Source organism: Amblyomma americanum, chromosome 3 (assembly GCF_052857255.1).
Source record: "Amblyomma americanum isolate KBUSLIRL-KWMA chromosome 3, ASM5285725v1, whole genome shotgun sequence".
In the NCBI taxonomy this organism is placed as follows: Eukaryota; Metazoa; Arthropoda; class Arachnida; order Ixodida; family Ixodidae; genus Amblyomma; species Amblyomma americanum.
The window spans coordinates 76,965,227-76,992,599 of NC_135499.1; the positions used below are offsets into that span (position 1 = coordinate 76,965,227).

A 27,373-nucleotide genomic window follows, 5' to 3' on the forward strand; every position below is an offset into this window, starting at 1 on the left:
CGCGATCCAATTGAATCTCTGTTTCGTAGTTTTCGAATGTCATCAGGGTGTAACGACATGTTGGATGTTCGGGCTGCACTGTCAAGTCACGGAAAGCTACTCAAGACCGGGATCGCTGCGTCTAATTCAGCATTCAATATTGGCCACAAAGAATGCACTTCAATGTCAAGACTTATACACACTAATCTCCTTTCTTCTGCGCAACAAACTTCTACTTCAGCTCCAAAGCCTCTCCTGAAGCCGACTGTGCAAGCAGTGCCGAAGCTGTCCAGAGCAAGATTGGTGGTTCAGAGGTTTACTACCACAATTTTGTCACAGCATCTGCCAGCGTTTCAGATTTCGGCTACCGCTAATGTGGGGGATTACACTGCATGAGTTGTCGGCGAAAAAATGGATTGCAAGAACTCCCTTACTTGGTGTACGAAGCCGATAAGCAACCAGCCACTCCTTCAGTTCAACCGCGGCCAAGACCGAGATTGGCTGCTTTACCCGTCAGATCAACTTCGCTTCGTTCTCGACAGATTAAGAGCTTTTGCTGACCGAGCCCTGCAGGAAGATCAGACCATGAGAAAGGCTCTCACTACATTTGTAGAGCACGCTGTCCCAGCTCTTTGTGCTTCAAAGTTCTGAAGTGCAAGAACGATGGCAGCAACGAGCACAGGCCTAATTAAGCTCATAAACCTTATACCGGTTCGTTTCCTGGAGCCGCTCCTCAGCAACTAAGCATTAAATGTTACTGACAAGCATAACGTAGTTAACCAATTTGCAAAAAAGCCCCTTTCATGAAAGTACGCCAAACTGTGAGAGTCGCATACGCGTTACTGCCATGTGGGACTTGGACTCCGTAATAAATGCATTTTTTTCGAGTTAAATTAAGTTTTGACTCACAGCGCACCGATATTCAATACATGAAGCTCTATATCTTTTTTTTTATTCGAAAAGTGTGCGATGGGGCATAAGTTGAAAAAAGGAGAAGGAATGTGGGAGATAGAAAGTTAAAAGAAGGAGTGAAGACACGTTGCGCTGAGGTTATCTGCGCAGTGTGATCTGCAGGCCGATGGTGCAGCGCCTCGCGTTACATAACTGATGACACTGACAGCAGGCCGCATTTTTCACGAGTACTGTACCCGCTCAAGTTTAGCGTCAACACTGCAACTCGAGAAACCAGTGTTGCAGAAAGTGTGCGGCAGATCAAATGATGAAACCACATGGCACAGCTCCACATTTTCTGGCGCCAGCTGTGGCTTCGGTGGCGACAACGGTAACTCTCAAAAACTTTAGAAAGGAAACGCAGGATCAGGTATCGCTTTGGAAGCAGTCTAACGGCTTTACGTGTTACTTAGCGCATGCCCTTCCGTCTTGCGTCGTCTGCTACATGAAGAGACAACAGCATGAAACGGAGCTTTTGCAGCGGCCAAGCTTTCAGTATTAGCTGCTGCCAAGCACTGCTTTCAAGTAGCGATCCTCAGACAAGCGAACTTAAAGGTGACAGAACAATTCTCCACAGATTTGATTTAAGCAGGCGCAGGCTGTCATATCAGCGCAGCAGACGACGCGCGAGCGCTTTGCGCAGCAATAGCCGCCAACGACACGAGTAAAATGGGCCGGTTACCCTTAGCGACAAGTTCTTCCGAGCTCCCTTTTACAAAACTTTTGATTGTACTTGAAACAACATGAACGCATGCGAAAGCTCAACGACAGAACCGCTGCAGTCTGCGTTTCTATGAGTGATGATGATCCTACTCCTGTGGCGGCGCATTACGGCGAAAGGCCGTACAAGCTTCGACGGCCGGCTCCCATTCTTCGACTCTCCTTTTCCCAGGCCCAGAAACTATAGAGGAAGCGCTGCCCTAATACGTATTTCAGATGAAGTGGTCAAAGTTGCGAAATCGATTTTAGACAATAGCCTTCTTGTTTTTTCTTTATAGTGTTACCCGCTGACAAAGAAGTTACTATCGATGCTCTTGAAGACGATGACGATGAGTGTGCGTGCGTGAGTGTTCACAAAGCCTCATGTCGTTAATACCTCTCTGCGCTACACTGTTGTTTGTGGAGACCTGTCCCTAACATTTGGTAGAGGTGCTGGGTGATCATCGCCATCCTGGTCCTGGAGTTTCGGCGTCCTGCGTCAGACGCGGTAGTCGGCCGTAAGTTCTTGGCCAGCGTTGCCGGGCTCTGACCCAGCCTTTCAGGACCGAACCGACCCCGCTTTTGCTCCCCTCGGCCCGTCCTCCGCCCAGGTCACCCGACACTACGAACTGCACCCGACGCAAGGGCCCGATCTACCGACCCGCCTGACTCCACGCTATGCGGTCCAACGCAAAGTGGCCGCTTACGAACGCTGTAAACGCCGGAAGAAGCCCTCGGATCTGCTTCCCTGGCGCTTGCAGCCGATAGCCATCCCGGCCGAGCCGCTGTCTCATGTTGGCATTGACTTGCTTGTGCCCTTCCTAGTGTCCACCTTGGGGAACAAATATATTGCGTCGCCATCGACTATGCCACGCGGTATGCGATCACGCGATCCCTCCCACCCAGCTGCGCTAGTGACGTGGCTGACTTCCTTCTGCACGGCCTCCTCCTACACCACGACGCACCCCCTCCCCCCCCCCCCCCCCCACCCCGACAACTGCTCTGCGACCGTGGTTGCGGCTTCCTGCCCCGAGTGGTTGACGAAATACTTCGTTCGTGCTCTGTTCGACACCAATTCACCGCGACTTATCACTCAGACGTGCGGCCTTACGGAACGTCTCGTCCACGCGCTCACTGACATGCTATGTATGTTTCTGATTATCACCGGGATTGGAACGTTAGCCTACTATTTGTGACATTCGCTTATAGCTCATCTCGTCATGATACAGCTGGGTACTCGCCCATCTTCTTTTTGGACGAGACCCATTACAACCCTTCAACAGGTTAATGCCCGATGTCGGCGACTCCGTCACTACTTACGCTCGTGAAGCCATATCCCGAGCCAACGCCACCGGCCAGATTGCTCGTCACCGATTGTTTGCCTCTCGAAGATCTCAAAAACGCTGCTGCTGTAGTATGCGCCTTGATATGCATTATCTTCCCGGATCCCTCGTCCTCCTCTGGCTCCCGTACCATCGTGTGGGCGCGCGCGCTATAACTCCTGACTCGTTACACGGGTCTTTACCGTGTTTTACGCCAAATGGCCGCTGTGACCTACGAGTCTGCTCCATCCCAAGAGCCCCTTCGTCACACCTCCTTCCGAAATTGTGTACGTTGTCCTCCTTAAGACATACCATTGCCACTCCACCTCGCCCGCCTCGCCCTCACCGGGGTAGTAGAAGATTCCATTCTTCATTGCGGTGCCGTCTCCTTTCAGAATGAATCCGGTAGGCCTTTCAGTAGTTTCTTTAGCATTGTTACACCTTTACCTCCGATCTACTCTCATAGAATGACAAGGCATCTCTATCTTTCGGCAACAAGGAATATGAAAACTAAACATTCGAACAGATTTACCTTTCTGGTAGGGTTTGAAGACATAATAAACTGCACATCTCCAACCAAAAAATTTAATTTTAACCCAACGTTTCGAAGCCGACTCGGCTCCTTCATCAGGGGTGACTGAGGGCAGTAGCTAGCGTCTTTTAAGTATAGAGGGGAGGAGGGGGTCAAAGAAACAATAGCTGTGATGCGAAAGGCGGGGAGGGGGGAGTGGGAGGAGGGTTAAGGCTATTAGTCACACTGTCGCACTGCGGGAAGGCGGTCAATGGCGACTTTTTTTTTAATTGAAGAGCGAAGTCACTGGTCATATACTGGCGGCAGGTTTCCTTTTTAAGTGTTGATGTTGTTCTGGGTGGTTTGGATGTGCCAGGATTTCAGAAGGAGCCTTTTGTGGTAATTTTTTTCGGTTCCGAGGATTCGGGTTTCTTCGAAGTTGATTCTATGGTTGGAGTCGTCGGAATGTTCGGCTACTAGATTGAGCTCTCTTGCGAAGTTGCAGACGTCGAAGTGGGGGTCTGTTCACCTGGAGGTGAATAGACCCCCACTTCCACTAATCGTATCTGCGCTTGAAGTCGGTATCCGGCAGCTGGTACCTGGTGTACGGGAAGAGGTCAGGCTCAAAACAATAGCTGTACTTAATTCTATGCAAGCACACCGAAACGAATCAAACCCACCACAGTATGAAAGGCAAGCCCAACAAGAACTCAAGACAGACACCAACATAGTGATCCTCCCAGCGGACAAGGGCAACAGAACAGTCGTTCTGGGCAGACGGGACTACGAAGAGAAAATATCCACCTTACTGAGCAGTCAAGAATGTGAAAAATTGAAAAAAGACCTCACAGCAACTACCCAAGCAAGGATAAACAAAACATTAAAAGAAGTTTTCCAAAAGCAACGCAACTTTCGAAACCTCTACCTTCAGTTATTGAGCACCAGTGGATCGGCTCCAGCATTCTACGGCCTGCCCAAAGTCCACCAACCGGGGATCCCCGATTGTGGACTTCCGGTGTTTACCTCCTCGCTCGTTGTCAGAATACCTTCACAAACTCATACCCCCAATCGCTGGAAAAACAGCGACCTATATCCGTCATTCCAGGAACTTCATCGAACTGGTGTCCCAAGCCACCCTTGAGGCCGATGAATGCCTTGTCTCCTTCTACGTGGTGTCCCTTTACACAAAAATCCCCGTGAAGCTTGCGGTGACCGCTACCCGAGACGCCCTACAACGCGACGACACACTCAGCGCAAGAACCCCGCTGAGTGTAAATGATGTGTGCCGCCTCCCAGAGTTGTGCCTATAAAACACCTACTTCTCGTGAAACGGGGAATTTTACCGACAAGTGAAAGGAACGCCAGTGGGAGCCTCCATCTCTGTCGTCATGGCCAATTTAACCATGGAAGACATCGAACAACGAGCCCTCAACTCATTTCACACGAAACCGAAGATCTTTCTCAGGTATGTCGACGACTGCTTCGCCGTCATCAAAAGATCTGAGATTCAAACTTTCCTTTCTCATTTAAAATCCGTAGAACCTGACATTCAGTTCAGGCTAGAGGTGGAACAAGAAAACTCTCTTCCGTTTTTGGACTTCCTCGTGTCCCGAAACCACAGTACCCTTCAATTCTCCGTATACCGCAAACCAATTCACTCAGGCCGGTATCTCCAGTTCTTTTCGGACCACACGACAGTCCATAAAGCATCAGTGGTGAAGACGCTGTTCAGAAGAGTCGAGACACACTGCAGCACAGAACTTGACAGAAGAAAAGAACAACGCACGATATTCAAAGAACTCATCATGAACGGCTACCCAAAAGACTTTGTTCAAAAAACCATTCGACGTCAGAAACACAACATTCTCCAAGAAATCAACTCAAAAAGACCAATGCCACCAAAATACGTCACTTTACCATATGTCGGATGTGTCAGCGCAACCTTCGCCCGAATCCTGAAAAAAAGGGGGTCTCCATGTTGCGCACAAGCCCACAAACACTGTTGCGCTTTGCCTACCTATTCGTAAAGACCGGCCGCATTCTTTGCGCCGACTGCGACGCAAGCTACATCGGCTAAACAAAAAATTTCAAAGAAAGAATTCGGCAACATAAAAACGACGTCTGCAACTTCGCAAGAGAACGCAATCTAGTAGCCGAACATTCAGAGGACTCCGACCATAAAATCTATTTCGAAGATACCCGCATCCTCGGAACCGAGACAAATTTCCACAAAGGGCTTCAAAATGCCCTGGAAAATCTATGCTCTCACCTAATTAGCCAGAGCTTTCATGAACAACTCGTTCGGTTCCTCGAAGCCGGTTCCCCAGCTGATATCTCTCGCTATGTCGCTGTTAGAAAAAAAAAATGTCAGGAAGAACACCGGTCGGCTATGCGCCATCAGAAAGAACGAAGGGAAAATTGCCGTTGTTCCTTACATTCATTGCCTGTCCCACAACCTCAAGAGAATTGCCCAAAAAGCGAACGTTCGCGCGTTTTTTTCTGCCCCTGAGAAGCTAAGTGTTCTATGCAAAAGAACTTTGACCGCCGATAAACGCCCTCAAAATCTGCAGTGCGCCACCAAGCACTGAAACAATTTCGTCAGATATACTGAGGGCATCGTTTACGACATCCCGCTTAATTGCGGTAGGCCATATGTTGCTCAATCCGGGCGTTGCTGGTATGATAGGCTTCGTGAAGATAAAAACAACATGAAAACCTTTACTGGTACTAATCTGGCAGTGCATTGTAAGGAGTGTGAATGTGTTTCTTTTTTGGATAAGTGCTAGATAGTGAGCAGACACTGTGATCAGTTAACCCGTGAAATCATTGCAGCAGCGCAGATCACCGCATTGGAAGATAATGTGTTAGCGAGCCGTCTATTTCCCTGGCCAAAAGAGAGTTGGCATTCTTCAGGAAGGTAAATCGCTGAGTCGTCTTACCTCGTTCGCCTGTTCCTTCCTTTCACCGGTTTTTCGGGGCGCATGTGCTCTTTATCGTTTAGTGTTCTGTTTCGCCTTCGTCACATTAGGCTTCCTCCAGTCGCCAGCGTTGCGCACGCTTTTCTTCTTCGTCCTATTTGCGCTACATGTCATGGATCATCGTTACCCACTCGCCCAAGTTCCCACTCTTGTGAGTGACATAGAGAACAGATCGCGGGGAAAAAAATGCCATGGGTCATGAAAGCGCTCAGCGTAATGTTCTTGATCAACCCGGAACAAAGAACACGAAATTCGACGACGATGATGATGATGATGATGATTATGAACATTTATGGCGCAAGGACAGCTTTGGCCACAGAGCGATATGGAACGAAGTACTTTCCGCCTACACAAGATGGGGTCAAAGTGCAATTGCTTAGACATTTCCCCTCATATAAGACTAGCACTAGTCCAGGGGAAGTGTGTGCTCATTGCATCACCGGTGGATACGCAGTGAAACAAAAAATTTATCTCCACACCTCACGTAGCGAGGAGGGTGCTGAAATGCAATAAGAAATTCGGCGCAGTAATATGTTATGTCGTGCGTAGGGTAGCCGCGGCTTGGCTACAGCAAAGCGGCATAAAATCAAAGCTATATTCATGCATCGTTCTACAACCATTCGGCCATGCTCACGTGATGTTTGGTTGGTTTCTTTATGCGCATGATCACTGACACGTAACATGTGTTAACACTTGTGCACCAGGTTTTCATGAGGCAGTGAAAGCACTGTGTGCTAAATTGATCTAATTTCCACACCGTGGCCTACAAGAACATGTGTAAATTTATTCTTTTCAAAACAAATTCACTAAATTTGAAGAAAAAAAGCAATACTTACAAGCTGCGCTCCTGCCGTGCTAATCTGCTGTAAAAGAAGAATGGTGGAACGTGAACATTTCGGCAGAGACCTGCCTTTGTTGGCCAGTGCTCCTTTATTCTCTCTTAAACATGGCTATTTTGGGCAATTTTTCAATAATCTACCTCAAGACATTATTATAGCGGAAGGTGTATTAGGTCTTTGAGTATGCCACGCTAAATATTCATCGTTTACGGCGCTAAATCATATGGATGTTAAGGGTTTCTAAGTACCAATCAATCAAGTTTATTAAACTGTCTGCACATCAGCGCAAATCGAAAAAGTTAGCATTTTTATATTAATATATTAAATTAGTGATTACAGCGATATAATTACATGTCAAGGATAACAAAATCACAAGGTAGAAGCTGCGCGGAGGCGTCCGCACACCTTGCTAAAGCGCTCGAACACGGCACCAGGGCGAACACTTGTGTCAGTTACGAGCGGCTTCGGGCTCGCTACGTGACCCTACCGTTTGCATGCACATTCCCATGGCCTGTTTTTGATTCCTCACAACGTAAAAAGCTCTTTCGTACCTGCCAGGTAGCAGCGATTGCCATAAATGCACAACAGAGGACACTGTTCGAGCGGTCAATATAGTTTTATGGACGACTGTGCAATGGAATTGTGGGCAAAGCACTGCAAGGATAGCAGTGTATAAAGAAAATAAGACACGAATTGAAATTAAAAAGAATAGCATTAAAGTTTCGGCATTGACCAGTAAACTCTGCAGCTAAATGAGGAATATTTACTTGCTCACCCAAAAATGAAATGAAATTAAAAAAACAGCAATTTTACTTAATGCTGTAGTTTTGTCTGAAATAGAATTTCAAACTTAACAACTGCCTTGTATTGCGAGCCATTTTCTATAGCTAATTCATACTTTGTGAAAACGATGAGCGCGACAATCACTCAAGATCGCTTTTTTTTTTTAAGTGCGGCCAAAGTTTTAGTTCGTAACTCCCCTAGGTGTATGTCACGATGGATAGGTGGTTAAAATTAACTAATACATTGAAACAAACCTTATTACGAAGAAGAAGAAGAATCGTTATATGAGGGTAAAGGGCGTTGACTGTGAAAAAAATTTGTTAATTAAGTATCATGACTGAGTGCTGCATTCATGTGCAGGATTCTTGTTGACGCCTTTCTTTAAGTCGACACGCCTGGAAGTGCGAAGAGAGGTAAATGGAGTCAAAATTAGCCTGGTGTTCACATTTCTTGAGTTGCGTCGTAGAAGAGATATTCCTTTTTTTAGGCTCAAAAGGGACGATGTATGATTCGTGATAGACGGCAGACTTGTGAGGCACAACCACAACGTAAGCAATGCAACAGTAGGGCGCTCTTCGCATGGCACCTACTTACGGGGTATGTTCCTTGGATAGATGTGTCCTTTAGCGGACAATGTACTGCTCAGTCGTGCCATCAGATCGAGAAGGCAGGGTATAACTTGCGCAGAACGTAATGGCCGGACGACAGAAGCAGCATTTCTGGAAAAACAAGTAGCAAGGCTGTCGAGCTGAAGAACATTTGTAGTGGAAGAGGAAAGGCGTGACGCCGGCACACTACCCAACTGCTTGCTCCGCTGGAGGTTGAGCTGACAATAAATTTTGCACATCACCGCTCGTGACAGCGTTTATATGCGAACCGAGAAGGTGAACGTCCTTCCAGTTAACATTTCTCAGCAGCGATTATCAAAAACATTTCATTCTGCTTCTATTTCATTTAAGCTTTTGCGGTTGTATGAGTCACAAAAATGACTCGTTGTTTCCGCGAGTAATGTTTTGGTTCGCGTCGATGAGCGAACTGGAATACGTTCCAATGAAAGAAAAAACTACTCCTTCACTGCAGCTTAGCTGGGCGAAGAAGATATCGCTTTTTTTGCGCTGATGACTGCGGAGCTTGCTGTAGGAAGAAAAAGCGGAAAGCTCTTTCATCGCCATTTCAATGCTCTGCTTGAAATCTTTTTCTAGGACTGAATATCGGCAAATACAGCGAAAAAAGTTGAATGACATTAGGTTTACTGCAGTAGTTATCTTAGCTCTGACCTTAAGACTTTAAGAATCGAAGAAACCACAGCCCCAAGGAGTGGATATTTTTTTACGTTCCGACACTTGTTCTTCTGGTCTCAACAGGTTTGTAGACTTTGTGAACCTGATGACTTACGACTTGAATAGCTACACATGGTACACACCCTGGGTGAACCATAACAGCCCGCTATTCGCAAGGGCTGCCGATCCTCCGTACTTCAACCTGCTCAATGTGGTAGGTACTTCGTTTAGCTCACTCATTATTTTTCCTCGGTGTAGATACAATATCATCACAGTTCCCGGCGCATAGTGGTACTAGCGCTAATATGACTCTATACTCTGTCAGTCTTCTATACCATACTGTAAGAGCCGCCGCGGTGGCTCAGTGGTTATGGCGCTCGGCTGCTGACCCGAAACACGCGGGTTCGATACCATACTGTAAGAGCCGCCGCGGTGGCTCAGTGGTTATGGCGCTCGGCTGCTGACCCGAAACACGCGGGTTCGATCCCGGCAGCGGCGGTCGAATTTCTATGGAGGCGAAGTTCTGGAGGCCCGTGTGCTGTGCGATATCAGTGCACGTTAAAGACTGGCAATTGGTAGAAATTTCCAGAGCCCTTCACTACGGTGCCCCTCGTAGCCTGAGTCGCTTAGGGATTTTAAAGCCTCATAATCCAAGCCAAGCCATATAGTAAGATATGCTATACCTTTCGTCCCATGCGTAAAGGCGCCATCTTTCAAGTGCCATCTCTTGTGAAGAGCTACAGAGCACGTTTATGCGTGGTACCTTGCGAATCAGTCGAAATGGTCTTTTATTTAGGGAAACATTATTGGCAAAGCCGAGAGTCCTTGCTTGCAAAAAAGAACTGTTTAGACGATGAAATTATTATGTCGCGAGCGAAAGGACTCCTTCGAAAGTGCAAAAGCAGGGCTTTGCTCAATTTTCTGTCATGACAGCTACGTTTTGTGCCAAGATTAAAACAGGCGCAGAAATTTTGTTTCTTCTTTCATTTCCTTATACGCGTTTTCTTTACTACCGTTAATAAAGAATTTTAGTATAGGGTCACCGTACCGGTTTGTGACATAGGGGAATAGCTGGACGCTATTGCTCATGCGCAGAACTCTAACGGCCGTTGGGTGCTTGGGTCAGCGGGCGACACGAGCACTAAATCGGCAAAAAAGCGTGGCCCCCTAACGCGGGATAGCATAGGAAACATGGCGGTGTGCATCGTAGCGGGGACTGCTCGCCCCACAACCGATTCTTCATTGCCGCTACACTGAGTCCCACGTTCACGGCCAACTACAGACGCACGAAGCCTTCGCTTTTTCTGAACTAACCTGAACCACTAATTTATAGCGATAAAACACGCAAAAATTCCAGATTGTGCCCGTGTTTACAAAAGTTCTAGGCTTAGCGAGTATGCGTCGTTTGACGTCAGGAAGCGCGGGAGGTTCAAAGAGGCTTGAGCCCCAACGCAGCTCTACATTCAGGCAGCATGGCGGCGCCCGTCGAAGCAGGGCCTCTCGCTTAACCACCGATTCGTTGTCGCCGCTACTCTGTGTATTAAAGGCAAGCTGAAATGGTTTTCAGATTGTATGAAACGCTGTGGTTAGGAAGAAGGGACTTTGAAAATCATGTTTTCAAATTTTTTCTCGATTCCGTTCGAAAAATGAGCCGCAATCGCTTGTTAAAGACGCGCCGCCGACACGCCCTCTTCGCTTCCGGAAGCGCTGAAAGGGGGGGGGGGGGGGGTGACGGGACTGGCGGAAGTGACGACATACACGGTTAGTCTGCCGGCCGTCCTGCTTTGCTTGCTGCTTTTCGGCCCGCGCTTTGAGGAACGACGGATCCAATTTGCAAAACGCAGTTCTCAAGCCACCTGAAGCAACGCGCTACACAGCAACACAATCGGTGCTGGCCGGAGATCCCCGTAGATGACGTCCCGATGATCCAGGGGGTTCGCGGCGTTCGCTCGGCGCCCTGAGATGCTGGTGCCCGTTTTCTTCCAAAGAAACAGCTTTTTGCGTTTATTTCCGCCCATTTCAAATGCGATATTCTTTTTCAGTGGACTAAAAACTATAAAATGCTGCATGGAACTCAATTTTTTCGAAAAGTGCTTCAGCTTCCCTTTAAGCTCACTGCAAACGAAACGCACATGAAGGTTTCTCTTTGTCTGCAGATGCCCGCACAGCAAAATGTTACCGATGAAATGAGCCAGGTTTTCAGACTGATTCTGTGTTCGCAGAGCTGCTAGGCTTATCGAGTACTCATATTATTTGGTCGCCGTGGATGACTTGGCTAACCGACTTCGAATGGACTAAAAAAATAGGCTGTTTAAAAACACCCACTTTTTAAATTTTTAATCTTAAATTGTTTGTCTGCAAAAATAACAGTTTGTGATGAAGAAAAAAACGCATATATTAAAATCTTTTTTAAGAGTATCTTTTTGGTTTGCCGTAGTGGCGCTGAAATCGATAAGCACTCTGGTTTTTTTTGCGCAAAAGACACGACACAAAAACCTCGTTTCTTTTGTGTCGTGTCTTTTGCGCAAAAAACCCAGAATGCTTAGGCACCAACTAGCCTGCAAAAACATACTCGCACGCGATAAGCACAAGCATCGCGCCGCTGCGTAGGGGCGACCGCTATTCTAAAACCCACCGGTGCAGTAGTACGTAGCGCTGGGGCCTGCTATTTCCTTAGGGCCTCCAAGCCTTGGGGTCCCCTATTCTAAAACTCCCTAATTTGTTTAGTTCTTGACCGGCGCTGATCCTTGATAGATGATGCACAGTCATAATGTGCACCTCCACCCGCATAATTTGATACCATCATGTTTCAGAACCCTTTTCCGGTTGCGCTCGTTATGCGCGTGATTCTCATAGCTGTTTTGTATCTTACCCTTATTATTTTAAAAAGCTCATTCACAATTCAGTGCCGTACAAAGGTCAGAAAATTTTCTGCGAACATTATTAATAACATTCAACTTACTATCAACTGGTTCAAGACTGGTTCTTCATACACTAAAACTGTCTCGTTTGGGAAGTGCTGATTGCAACATTATACTTTCCATGAATGACGGCAAAACAGTTTTCGAACTACCCTATGGATGTCTTTTCTTCATGACCATGCTTACTTTTGTGTAAAAAGGAACACTTTTTAAGGCCATACATAGCGCTCGACTGAGGGGCATCACATGAACGCAAGCAACAATTTGTACCTGGATTATATGTCACCCAGTTGCCAACAAAAAATACAACACGAAACTAAATTTGTAAGTATGGCGGCGTTCTATTTATAACTTTCTCTTTCGTTGTATACCTGTGGATACTATATTCGAGTCAAGGCGTTAACACAACGAGCCCACCGCCGAAATTATCAGCGCCGTTCACCTCGGATAGAGGTCATTTAGTGGTAGCGTGCATTCTTTGCCTTCGAAGTGGCATTGTAAGTTACGCTGCTACAGGAAGAGTGGTTGAAACGAAACATCGTAGCCCAGACTTCGGAACTGTTAACCTTCCAGACTGCACCGACACTGCCAGACATAATTAGCAGTTGTTTGTCCTTTTAGTCCTTCTCGGCGTAGCGTAGGGAGTACAGCTCTGAACAATATACAACTCGACCAGTTTTACGCAGTACGCTCGGCGACAGCGAGAAAGGACATAGGCCAGAGCCTTTGTTGTTACATCAGTTTAAATCATGTCTGGCGGTTTAGCATTGCTAAGCATGCAATGGTGCGCGAAAGCACTGTTTTTACAGGTGGTCACCACTGCCACGTACACGAAAGCGCGATTGAAATGTATACTGACCCATTGAAAGAGTTATGAGCGTCTTTAAGTTTTACGCAACGTACGCCGGCGGCGTGTCCACCTGTGCAGTGTTTCTGCCATAACATTGTCCTCGCCATAGCACGCCCTGCATGCTATTGCGAGGGCAACAATCTATGCTCTGATCGCATGCAGCGCACGCGCATCCATCTCTCTGTCACTGCCGTCACATAATTCAAAGAGCGACTATTAGTTTGCTAGTACCATTAATTGATGAAGAATAACTGTAATCCACAGGGCGAAGTGTAAGGGCAGTTTAACCCTAGGTGTGTTCGTCTGCGGCGATAGCCTAATGCTCTCGCACAAGTGGCCAGAGGAGCTGTTATGTTCGAGCCGCCGCGGTTTCCAATCGCTGTCGCGGGTATTTTCTAATTATATCTATTTATTTATTTCAATTTGCTCTACCACACTAAGTCTGCAAGATCTTGCTCAAGATTCGCGCATCATAATTTTGCTTTCGCACTAATAATGCAAAATGCATTTTTTTTCGGGTACAGCATCTTTCTTACGCGTACGCGTACCGACACCTCAGCTCGAGACAGAGACAGTGACTTCAGAGTTTCAAGTGTTGCCTCCTCCTGCACTAGTAGTATTTTAGTTCATTTCCCTTCACCTCGTCCATCCTTCCCTGTCCGTCTCGAGTTGTTTTCAAACCAGCGGGTAATCCCCTTCCCTACCACTCGTTTGTCACCCGGCCTTTGTTCCACTTCGTACTTATCCTCTTCTCTGCTCCCCCATTCTAAATGCGTTATAAATGGACCGAGCCCGCATCCGCATGGCTCCGCACTGCCCTCACATTCTTTTCGCCTTCCACGCCTTCGAGTTTTACCGGCGTGCCTTCCTCGCTTAGAAGGAGTTGTTTGAAGCTTTAATTGTTAAGAGCTGTGCCATCTGTGTGAGCCAGGGTGATGCTATGTTTTTTTGTTTCGCTGTTGTTTAAGGCATTTACCCTGTGTGCACACATCCCTTGCCGTGGAGTGAATGACGGCCTTCTCTATTTGTGCCCCTTGATATAAAAAATTGTTGGTCATTTCAAACTCATCGCACGTCCACATCATTCGCATGCCTTTCGATGTGTCTTTGTCGGGCATTTGTAACGCGTCCCCAACGGCAGAAGGGGAACGCTGTCGCGTGCAGGTTCTAACAAGACAACAAACAGATCCAACACAAAACAAAACCGAATTATAATTTAAAAGAAAAGAGCCAATAAGAAAAGACAACACCAAGAAAATCGCGCAGTCGACACGCATACAACACATCAGGTTAAAGCAGAGTTCAGCAGATATTAGGCGTCCCAGGTGAAGCGGGGATGCCTTGTAGACAGGACGGACGCGCGTTGATGAACTGCGACGCGTCGCTGGCGTTGGGTTGAAGGAAGAGGCGGAAGAAAGCCAGGTGGTATTAGGAGCGGAGAGGAACACAGGGAGATGCCGGTGGATTCCCGTCAGCAGCCCCAGGAACTTGGAAGCAGAAGGAGAAGCGTAGTAGAACGGACACGTCGACGGCGTCCTGAAACGCCGTAAAGCTTATGCAGGCTAACCAAGGAAGCCTCCCGGCAGCAAGGTCCTTCAGTCCATCGGCAGCCACCTACCAATTTGAAGGGAACGCAGGAGGTTAGCGTCGGTGATCCAAGGGATGTTCAAGGCAGCACGGACCCTACGTCCGAAGGCTGGCACCTCCATGCTTGAATAACACCACCTCCGCTGTCTCTCTTCACACCTCGGTTTTTTGACACGTCAGCTCTCCGCTCCTCGTGCTCGCCAAGCTCTTCGTCGTCGCGTCGCAAGCACCATTCGCACATGCACATGCGCAACGCTTGGCTGACACTTGTAGCGCTCCGCCGTCGACGCATCACACTCCAAAAAAATCTGGGCATTTGTTGTGGACGTCTCGTAAGCGTCAACTTAAGAAAAGCTTTTGGCAAAAAAAAACTGCCGTTGGCGCACATATTACTAAAGTTCACGTGGGAAGCAGTTGTGTTAGCCACCGCCGAAGTCACCGCCAGCACTTTACACAGTGACCCATGGAGGCACATGGAGGTGCGCGCAGAGGGAACGTGGAGTCAAAGATTCTGCTTTGGGCAAAAAGGAAAAATAAAACCTTAAAAAACATCGGACGCACACATTTAAAATGTCTGAACAATCGAGGTTAATATTTTCAGATTGACACTGACAACTAATAACCGGGTAAGCGGTTCTTTTGAGTCACTTTCTTTGGTGATGACGAAAGATGACGCAAGCACGGTCTCTTGGGACTCACGCTCTTTGTAACATTTAAGCATATTGATGTGGAATAGCTTTTTAGTGTGGCCCAAGTCACTCCAATAATCCACGTCGTTCTTTTTTTCAAGAAATCGCAAATGGATCTGTCCCCTGCGTAAGGAGTTTATTGTGGCTACTCAGAAAAAGAATGAGGGCTCGATCTCCAGCCCTTAAATTCCGATGCTTGCTGTTCTTATCATAATACCTCCTGTGATACTGTTGGACACGCAACAAATTTTGCTGTGCCCCTCTCACAGATTGCTCTAGACGTTCTCTTGGATTGACAACGTAACTATATGGCGTCTTCGTGTCTTCTCTCAGCTCTACCCTTGTCCAGAGCTCTCTGAGTACTGCGAGCGGTCCTCGCATATGTCGTCCAAATATCAACTCAAACGGAGAAAACGCCACTCACCTACGGCACCTCTCTGTGTGCGAACAAAAGCTGAGCCACATAATGATCCCATGTTTGGGCTGCTCCTGACCGAGATTCCGCAGCATCTTCTTTAATGTGCCGATAAATTTATTCACCATCTCTTTGCACATTGGGTGGTAAGGAGTGGTGCTGAGATGTTTCACCCCCAACAGATCATTGAGCTCGCTCATCACTTTGGAAGTGAAACAGAAGCCCTGGTCACAAAGGATCTCTCTCGGAAAACCTATTCGTGAAACCTGCACCAATCCTTCTGCCACGGATTCTGAATCTATCTTTGGCAGAGCCACGGCATCGGGATACCGCGTGGCAAAATCGACGAGAGTGAGAATATATCTATTCCCTCTCACTGATGTGGCCAACATCGGACCGACAATATTGACAGCGACCCTATCAACTGGAGTGTCGTAAAAGACGCATGCATGCCAATAGAGCTTTCCCTACTTTGCCTTTCAGGCACGTCCTTTGGCAGGTGTCGCACGACCTGACATATCTCCTAATCTCCTCCTGCGCTCCTGACCAGTAGAATTCTTCGAGAACGCGATCTGTATAGTCTTCTTAATGTCCTGATGCCCCGTCAACGGACTATCGTGGGCGAACCTTAACATTTCCGATCTGCAAGACTTTCGAAGTACTACCTGTTGATCCTCTCTGTTAGAGGCGAGATGAAATAGGCGGTACAGGAAACCCTTTTCGACAGAATACGAGTTCGAAGTGCCGTGCTTGCCATGAAGCACCTTTCCTATTTTCACCCAACACGCCTTCAATGAACCATCCTTTTTGCTCTTTTTTTAGCATTTCCTATGTGAACCGCGTAGTGCCGACAGTTAAAGCAGTATTTTCCCTCCTACGTCCGCAAACTTCCTTTCCAGCGAACGCCAATTTTGGGCTTTCGACTTCGCCATTTTTACTGGCCACCGCATCATTGTCTATGCCAGGACTTAACTTAGCAGCGCCCTCCGATTTCTTCCAATTAATATCTGGATTCGACGGCTCGCGGGCCTCCGGTACATTTTCAATTATGACAAAGGACAATGGTGTCTCCATGCATTTCAACAGGACCGTTCCTGTGAAATAAGGGGAAGCGATATAGACTTCTGCCTCGGGACCTCCCAAACTACTGCAATCAACAAGGAACTCCGTAGATCTCAAGCCGGTTTGATCTGAGTCAGGAACTAGGGCCCTCCGCACAACCACCGTATTTCTCCCCGTGTACCGTAGAAAACGTACGGGTTGGCCTCGGCGCTCTCTCTCTAGGACATTCATATGTTGGGCGTCTGCAGTCTTTTTCCAGACAAGTCCAACCACCATCTTATCCTCAGCTGGTTCAAGCCTATCTTCAGTTGTGGAAACCGTTTCAGGCGCAACACACTCTGGCTGAACACAACAGGACGACTGCTTCTGGGTTTCACGCTTTTTTGAACAGGAACTTACATCATGCCCTGTTTTTCGGCAATAAACGCAATAAAGCTGTTTTGGCTTAGAGCGACAGTCGGCAGCCTTATGTCCAGGTCGATTACAAATGAGGCACTTTCCTAACTGTATACTTGATAGAACATCTTTTTCTCTCGGGATGCCCGCTTCGCACGATTCTTTGAATGAAGACAAATTTTTCTGCCCCTGGTTCTCTAGAAGGTTGTCGGCTGCGTCAGCCATTTTACCTAGCGTTTTGCACTCTCTTTCTCGAAGAAAAACTGCCACACGACTATGACAGTTCCTCGTGAACTGTTCGACCACAGCCAAGTCACATAAATCATATTTCGTTGTGCTCGTACTCGTCATCTCGACACATCGATCAAAGAGACTGAACAAGCGTGCGGCGTATTGCTTGCCTGTTTCCTTATCAAGCGGCTTATTTCCACGAAACCTTTCGCGATAACCTTCTGCTGTGAACCGAAAATGTTGGAGCAGGGATAGTTATTGCCTTATCATAATCGATTGAATCAGTGGGAGACAATCGACCGAACACACGGAGAGCCCTCCAGTCACAGACACACGGAGTGCTGTAGCCCATTTTTCCTTGGGCCAGCTGTGCCGTTCTGCGATACGCTCAAAACGTTTTAAGTATGCGTCCAAGTCATCCCTGCGATCGTCGAAAGGCGGCATCAACTTTTGTGCGCTACACGCTGCTGAGGGCCTGGGTGCGGGTTCTCGATTACCCCCACCAGCTTCTGCGAGCCTTAATTGGAGCTGAAATCTGCGCTCTTCAGCCTCTGCTAGCGACTTGGCATTCTCGCGTTCGGCTTCTACTTTACTCTCCTCAGCCTCTGCTTGCGCCTTGGTGTGCTTGCGTTCTCCTTCTGCTAGGGCCTTGGCATGCTCGCCTTCGGCTGCCCATGCAGCGCGTTGCTTCTTCTGCTCAGCGACAACCCACGAACGCAGCTCGGAACCTCTCAACAGAGGCAAAACTGGAGGCAAAACGCTAAGGCGCCCGTGTGCTGTGCGATGTCAGTGCGCGTTAAAGATCTCCAGGTGGTCGAAATTATTCCTAAGCCCTCCACTACGGCACCTCTTTCTTCCTTTCTTCTTTCACTCCCTCCTTAATTCCTTCCTTTACGGCGCGGTTCAGGTGTCCAACGATATATGAGACAGATACTGCGCCATTTTCATTCCCCCGGAACCAATTATATTATATACCTCTCAAGCCCAATTCTTTGCCTAATCGAACCAAATTCTTGAGCATTGCGTCGTTTCTTTTTACGGAACCACGAAAGGAAAAAAACACACGGATTTTTCTTTTCGCGGACGCCAATTGTCGCGAATTTGTAACCTGTGCCCGACTGCAGAACGTGAACGCTATAGCATGCAGGTTCGAACAAGACAACAAACAGATGCAGCAAAAAATGAAGCCGCATTTATAGTTTGAAAGAAAAGAACCAATAAGGAATAAAAACACAAATAAAAGCGCACACTCAACACGCGTACAATGCTACAGGTTAAAGGGAAGCGTTCACCAGATATTGAGCGTCCCAGGTGAAGCCAGAATGCCTTGTTAACAGGACGGGCGCGGGTTGATGCATTTCGACGCATCGCTAGCGTTGGGTCGCAGTAAGCGGTAGAAGAGAGCGAGGGGGTAGTAGGAGCGGAGAGGACCACAGGAAGACGCCGGTGGACTCCCGTCAGGAGCCCCAGGAACTTGGCAGCTGCAGGAGAAGCGTAGCTAGTGCCCGTACACGGCGTCCCGAAACGCCGTAAGCTTATGCAGGCTAACCAAGGGAGCCTCTCGGCAGCACGTACCCATCGGCTGCCACCTCCATGCTGGAAAGGAACGCAGGAGGCTCGCGTTGGTGATCCAAGGGAGATTCACGGCAGCGCCGGATCAAACTCACCACGGTTGCCACCTCCGCGCTCTAATCACAAGACCTGCGCTGCGCTGTCTTCAAACTTCGGTTTTCTGACACGTCAGCTCTCCGCTCCTCTTGCTCGACACGTTCTTCGTCATCTTCGCCTCGCAAACACCATTCGCACATGCACACGCACAACGCTGCGCGGACACTTGTAGCGCTCCGCTGTCGACGCACCGCACTCCAAAAAATCCTCTGAGGATTTGTTGTTCACCTCACAGACTTGTCTCTCCCGCGCTGCATAAAGTCGATATTCCCCACAGCGTCACCCTGCAATAAAATCATTGTAGTCTGGTAAAAATCAAGAACGAACCTGCGAATTCCTCTCACAGGAGATTTCCCAGCCTACGGTTTCGACCTATTCTCATGACATCTGTTGTTAATCCCCTGCTGCCCTAATGTGACATGGATTAACCATGCATTTCTCCGGAATAACTTTTCATTTACTCATTCACTCGATCACTCACTCACCCGCTTAGAACACTGCAGTGCATTGCGCTCGCTAGTTGTAGAACCGGCACATTCAACGGAAACTGAATGGCAGCACATTAGTACACAAGCTGCACGAAAAGAAGAATATAGAAATGGCAGCATAAATCGATGCCTGTTTGAAGGAGGATGTACATTAGCCGATGTTATAAATAACTGGCGGCATGAAAAGAAGGAATGTCTATTGAAGGAGTTAGAGGAAGGAGTCATTCAGAATACAAAGACAACCCGAAAGCATGTTTTCGGCGGCAAATCACCACATGCGATCAAATTTTATGTGAGGTATAGATGGTAGAAGAGGAATTGAAAACGAAACATTTCGACAGATTTGCCTGTCTGGTTGGGTTTGAAGACTTATAATAAACTGCAAATCTCCCACCAAAAATTTTAATTTTAACCCAAAGTTTCGAAGCCGACTCGGCTCCTTCATCAGGGGTGACTGAGGGAAGTAGCTAGCGCATTTTAAGTATGGAAGGGAGCAGGGGGTCAAAGGAACGACAGCTGGGATACGAAAGGCGTGGGGGAGGGGGTTTAGGGTGTTAGTCACGTTGTCGCAATGCGGGGAGGCGGTCAATGAGGACTTTTTTTCGTTGAGTTGAAGAGCGAAGTTCCAGGGCATATACTGGGGGCAGGCTTGCTTTTGTGCGGTTGATGTTGTTCGTGGTGGATTGGATGGGCCAGGATTCCAGAAGAAGACTTTTGTGGTAATTTGTTTCAGTTTCGAGGATGCGGGATTCTTTGAGGTTGATTCTAAGGTCGCAGTCCTCGGGATGTTCGGGTACTGAATGGCGCTCTCTAGCAAAGTTGCGGACGTCGTTTCTATACTTCCGAAAGCGAAACCATCCCCCGACTCCTGAATAAAGGGGGTCTCCAGGTTGCGCACAAGCCTACAAATACTGTTGAGCTTTGCCTACCTGTTCCCAAAGACTGGCCGCGGAGAGAAAGAGCCCAAGGCATTGTCTACAATATTCCTTGCGCCGACTGCGACGCAAGTTACATCGGCAAAACCCAAAATTTTCAAAAAGAATTCGGCAACATAAAAACGACGCCCGCCACTTCGCAAGAGAGCGCAATCCAGTAGCCGAACATTCCGAGGACTCCGACTATAGAATCAACTTCGAAGAAACCCGCATCCTCGGAACCCAAAACAATTACCAAAACAGGCTCCTTCTAGAATCCTGGCACATCCAAACCATCCCGAACAGCATGAACCCCACAAAAGGAAACTTTCCCCCAGAATATGCCCAGGGACTTCGCTCTTCAACTCAACGAAAAAAAGTCGCCATTCACCGCCTCCCCGCAGTTCGACAACGTGACTAACAAACAGCTTTAACCCCCTCCTCCTCCCCTTCCCTCATGCCTTTCATATCACAGCTGACGTTCCTTTGACCCCCTCCTCCGCTCCATACTTAAAAGACGCTAGCTACTGCCCTCAGTCACCCCTGATGAAGGAGCCGAGTCGGATTCGAAACGTTGGGTAAAAATTAAAATTTTCGGTTGGAGATGTGCAGTTTATTATAAAGGAATTGTAGGCGTTAAGGCATTGCTTGCGCATGTTTTCTGTGCAGGCAAGTAGCGCTCAACTGTGGGTGAAACTGGGCATGCCAAAGGCGAAGATCATGGTTGGTATTCCGACATACGCGCTTTCGTGGGTGCTACGAAATCCTGACTCCTGGCAAGTCGGCTCACTGGCCATAGGACGACAAAAAAAGGGAGGAGGCTTTGTCGACTATCCCGATGTAAGTTCGTGATTGAGCGAGCAAAACACGTCATAGGCTTTTGCTTTTCTTGCAATCTAGGCAATTCCGTAATTCGAGTATACCGGACAAGTGCGTCATCTCATCTGGGCTGTCAGCTGCAGGGTGCTAAATTTTGCTGCATTTCTTGCTTTTTGTACAATCGCATTGGTTTTGAGACACTCAGTTAAAAACGTGCTTTTGTATACTTAACGCTGACTGGAAAAGCACTTCCTCAAGTGCCTGGATTTAATTCGTAATGCTTGCCTTATCCATTTGAACAAGAGCAGTTGTATCTTTTCTAAATACCAAGCAATGTAAACGCTTACCAAATTCTGCCGCAGTACATGAGAAAACGGTATTGCTTCGGAACCACAGATACGTACGCTGGTAGGTTATGAACTAGTAGAATGCCATACAGCGTGAGGTTTGACGGATAAACTTCCTAGCTCTTGAAGTGCACAATGTTATCTCTAGCGCGTAAACAGGCAGACTGCTCATCATGTTATTATATTGGGTGAGAATATGATACTTTGGATGTTGCAGAAGCCTCCTTTCGGAGTAAAATAACCTGTATGTTGTGAGGCCTTGAAGGGGCACTAAAGAAAAATAAACTAAATAAGAAAGACTGATTATTCCTCACGAAAACAACCGATGCCTCTCTATGCTCAGAGAGGAGGCTACGTTGCTGTGAAAACCGAAAATTAAATACCCGGCGCTCTTCCACATTCAAAACACCTGGGAAGAAGAAAAAACTCTCGTGACGCCATTTGAAAAGGAGCTCTCTGACGGATTTCAGGCGCCGCTTCCAATGGCCGGAAACACGGCCACCAGAGGCCGAGGCTAGCAACAAAGTGGTTAGGAGAGAGGACACCGCAGCGCGGGCGGGGCACATTGTGTCACGTGGCACGTGTATCAGGGAGTGTCGCAATTTGACGAACTTCGGTTTACGCTTCCCGCCCCTCGCAGTTTCCTATTGGCGCGAGAATTGGGCAAAATGTGTTGAGCCATAGTGGTCACGGTAATCGTGTTTTCGTTGTTTTAAAGACAGATATTGCTATTACTCACGGCCGGCTACATACCTTTGATTGCAGTCAGGTACCTATATGCAAGATTCACCTGTATTTTGACGTCAGCCAACATGATATTACTCTGCCGCAAAAAGCATCCACTTACCTCAGAAAAACTGTTCGGAAAAATTAGTGGCGGTGTCCCAAAAACAATTCTATTATATTGTCGCCCTTTCAAGTGTAATAGCTTAATGTATATTTAAAATATAGTTGAAACTTAGAAACATTGCACAGCCACAAATATGTGACGCGATTTTTTCTAGTAGAAGCATGAAAGTGGAATAGATCGTTTTAAACGTTGTTTGAAAACGAAAATGGTAAAGATAGTGTTACGACAAAGTGGCAGTGGAAGACGAAGTGGCCTCTCGCGTGGAAGGACAAACGAAGAAGCAGAGAACGTGGCTCTCTGTTCGTGTTGGTGCTCCCAGCTAGGAACTCTTCATTCTAACCCCCAACGCTTGTAAATAATTGTAAAGAGTATTTCCCCGTAACATCCTTGTTGGAGGTGTGGCAAGACGGAACTACGCAGCGGACGCTACCTGCCACGGCCGACAATGACGGAGGCATCCCCCCAAGATTCGGCAGCATCGATGTCCTCCGTCGTCCTCACTCACCCTCGTGATCCTGGACCCGTCTCTGGGGACGATGACGCCGAAGTCGAGACTTGGTTTTGCAGGTATGAACGGTGCAGCGCTAACAACTGCTGGGACCAAACTTTCATGATTGAGAACAGTTTTTTACCTTAAGGGCACGGCGTTCAAGTGGTATGATACCAACGAAGAGACACTGACAAGTTGGGCTGACTGTAAGCAGAAGCTTAACGACCTTTTTGACAAACCACTCGGCCGGCAGCTTGCCGCTAAAAGAGATCTTGCCAGTTGCGCCCAGTCATCCACAGAATCCTACGTCTCTTGTTATCAAGATGTGTTGTCTCTGTGCTACACAGTGGATACAAAGATGAGCGAGGCTGACAAAGTTGGACATGTGCTCAAGGGCATCGCAGACGACGCCTTTAATCTGCTCATCTACAAAAACTGCGACAGGATTGCCGATATCATAAAAGAATGTGGCCGCTTCGAGGACGCCAAAAGCCGACGGATCACCCAGCATATCGCACACCTGCCCAACACGGCTGCGTCTTCCTCCTGCCAAGATCTTTGTTCTCGAAACCAGCCGACCTCACCTGAGCACGTGACGCGTATTGTGCGTCGTGAACTTGAACCAATTGGTCCGGCTCCCTTAGCAACTCCTGTGGCCGATCAGCCGTTGACCCTTCCAGTTATTCAAGCCGTCATGCGACAGGAAATTGCTAACTTGGGTTTCAACTCAGTCGCCGCTATTCATCCCCCCAAATACCCGAATTCCCTCCTCTTTATCCTGTCCGGACTGCTTACGCCACTCCTCAACCACTCATCCCTCCGAGTGGCGTACGCCCGACGACCCGGCCCCAAAATCCTCGTTTAGTTCTCGTGCCCAGTGGAATTTACTGACCATACAAGTCGATGGATTATGCAGGGATGGCGTAGAGGTAGAACATCCGCCTCGCGTGCAAGAGGACCGGGGTTCAAATCCTGGTGCCGCGCAATTCTCCACCGGGTTTTAAAAAAAATCCGCGTGTCGATGGAATTGCATAACAAGGCCTGGAGTGCGGCCTTATCTCGGTGACCAGAACCGACAACGTACTCTCTCACCAGAGCAGGATTTGGCCACCCTGGTGTAGTACTTGGCCACAACCTTCTATGATCAAACCAATTAACCCTCGGCCCTCAGTCCCCAGCGGCTGCAGAGCAACTGACCACGGCGGCGGTCAGACCTGTGACGCAGCGGAGGGTGCTAAGAATCTCTGGCTCCGGACAGGCCGCCATTGGAATCTGAACCTGGCAACGTTTAACGCTAGAACTTTAGCTAGTGAGGCTAGCCTAGCAGTGCTGTTCGAGGAACTAGCGGGAATTAAATGGGATGTGATAGGGCTTAGTGAAGTTAGGAGGACAGGAGAGGCGTATACAGTACTAAAGGACGGACACATACTGTGCTATCGCGGGTTAGAGGATAGACGAGAACTAGGTGTGGGTTTCCTCATTAATAAGGATATAGCCGGCAACGTAGAGGAGTTCTACAGTATTAACGAGAGGGTAGCAGCTATAGTAATTAGGCTGAATAGGAGGTACAAGCTGAAAGTGGTGCAGGCCTACGCACCCCCATCCAGCCATGATGACCAGACCGTTGAAAGCTTCTATGAGGACGTAGAATCAGCAATGAATAGAGTAAAATCGCAGTACACTGTACTGATGGGCAACTTCAATGCGAAGGTGGGTAAGAAGCAGGCTGACGACCACGCGGTAGGTGACTATGGGATAGGCTCTAGAAATAGCAGGGGAGAGTTAATAGTCGAATTCGCTGATAGAAATAATTTACGGATCATGAATACCTTCTTCCGCAAACGAGAAAACAGGAAGTGGACCTGGAAGAGCCCCAATAGTGAGATTAAAAATGAAATCGACTTCATACTATGCGCTAAACCTGGCATCATTCAGGATGTGGCCGTCCTCGGAAGGGTGCGTTGCAGCGACCATAGAATGGCAAGGTCTAGGATTAGCTTAGACCTGAAGAGGGAATGGAAGAAGCTAGCGAAGAAGAAGACCATTAACGAGTTAGCCGTAAGAGGGAAAGCACAGGAGTTTAGGATAGCGCTGCAAAACAGATACTCGGCTTTAACTGAGGAAGATGATCTTGATGTTCATTCAATGCACGATAACCTGACATCAATAATTACGGAGTGCGCAGTAGAAGTACGAGGTAGGACAGTTCGAAAAGATACCGGGAAGCTATCTCAGGTGACGAAAGATATGATTAAGAAGCGCCAAAACATGAAGGCATCTAACACTACGGATAGAATAGAACTAACGGAGCTATCAAGGTTAATAAATAAGCGCAAGGTAGCCGACATAAGGAAGTTTAATATGGAGACAATCGAGCACGCTATAAAGAACGGAGGTAGCCTAAAAACAGTGAAGAGGAAACTAGGCATAGGTAAAAACCAGATGTATGCATTAAGAGACAAGCAGGGCAATGTCATTAGCAATATGGATAAGATAGTTAACGTAGCCGAAGAGTTCTACACAGACCTGTACAGTAGCCAATGTAATCAGAGCGCTAATGAGAAGACAGCAGTGCACAGCAATGCGTCATCCCGCCAGTAACGAAAGATGAAGTAAAGAAAGCCTTAGAAGCAATGAAAAGGGGAAAAGCAGCTGGGGAGGATCAGGTAACAGCAGATCTGTTGAAGGATGGAGAAGACATCGTGCTAGAAAAACTAGCCACCCTGTATACGCAATGCCTTATGACCTCGACTGTACCAGAAGCTTGGAAGAATGCAAACATTATCTTAATTCATAAGAAGGGAGACGCCAAGGACTTGAAAAATTACAGGCCGATTAGCTTACTATCCGTTGCCTACAAAGTATTTACTAAGGTAACCGCTAATAGAGTCAGGGCAACGTTAGACTTTATTCAACCAAATGATCAGGCAGGCTTTCGTAAAGGATATTCCACAATAGATCATATTCACACTATCAATCAGGTGATAGAGAAATGCGCAGAATATAACCAACCTCCATATATAGCTTTCATTGATTACGAGAAAGCATTCGACTCAGTGGAAACCTCAGCAGTCATACAGGCATTGCGTAATCAGGGGGTAGAAGAGCCTTATGTCAAAATACTGGAAGATGTATATAGCAACTGCACAGCTACTATAGTCCTCCATAAAGTCAGCAATAAAATTCCAATAAGGAAGGGCGTCAGGCAAGGAGACACGATCTCGCCAATGCTGTTCACCGCATGTTTGCAGGAGGTATTTCGAGGCCTGAATTGGGAACAGTTGGGAATAAAAATAAATGGAGAATACCTAAATAATCTGAGATTTGCTGATGACATTGCCTTGCTGAGTCACTCAGGAGGTGAACTGCAAATCATGATCAACGAGTTAGACAGGCAGAGCAGATCGATGGGTCTAAACATTAACATGCAGAAAACCAAGGTAATGTTCAACAGCCTAGCAAGGGAACAACAGTTCACAATTGGCAGCGAGAGCCTAGAAATTGTGCCGGAATACGTCTACTTAGGGCAGGTAGTGACAGCTGATCCAGATCATGAGAGGGAGATAACTAGAAGGATAAGAATGGGGTGGAGCGCATATGGCAAATTCTCGCAGATCATGAGTGGCAGTTTACCAATTTCCCTCAAGAGGAAAGTGTACAACAGCATAATCTTACCGGTACTCACCTACGGGGCAGAAACGTGGAGGCTAACGAAAAGAGTTCATCTTAAGTTAAGGACAACGCAGCGAGCCATGGAAAGAAAAATGATAGGTGTAACGTTAAGAGATCGGAAGCGGGCAGAGTGGGTGAGGGAACAAACACGGGTTAATGACATCCTAGTCGAAATCAAGAGAAAGAAATGGGCTTGGGCAGGGCATGTAATGCGAAGGCAAGATAACCGCTGGTCTTTAAGGGTAACGGAGTGGGTTCCAAGAGAAAGTAAGCGTAGCAGGGGGCGGCGGAAGGTTAGATGGGCGGAGGAGATTAAGAAGTTTGCAGGCAAAGGGTGGATGCAGCTGGCAAAGGATAGGGTTAATTGGAGAGACATGGGAGAGGCCTTTGCCCTGCAGTGGGTGTAGTAAGGCTGATGATGATCATGATGATGACAAGTCGATGGAGTTGTCGTCTCTGCTCTGGTTGACACGGGCGCTCACATTTCTGTGATGAGTTCCGACCTATGTCGCCGCCTCCGCAAAGTACTGACGCCTGCTCCTATAGCCGTAGTTCGAGTTTCCGATTGCACAACGTCCCGAGTCCTCGGCCTGTGTGTTGCTCGTGTGACGATTTCTGATCGCCAAACCACT

The 27,373-nt window shown here is 47.7% G+C and overlaps 1 protein-coding gene across 1 annotated transcript in view; it reads left to right on the forward strand.

Annotated features, from left to right (window-relative positions):
• The window catches only part of LOC144123079 (acidic mammalian chitinase-like), a 56,269-nt gene that overhangs the window by 22,049 nt on the left and 6,847 nt on the right, over window positions 1-27,373 (forward strand). Inside the window, exons 4-5 of the mRNA XM_077655983.1 lie at window positions 9,427-9,556; window positions 21,233-21,403. Coding sequence (XP_077512109.1) covers window positions 9,427-9,556; window positions 21,233-21,403 — 301 coding nt within the window. The remainder of the gene's footprint in view (window positions 1-9,426; window positions 9,557-21,232; window positions 21,404-27,373) is intronic.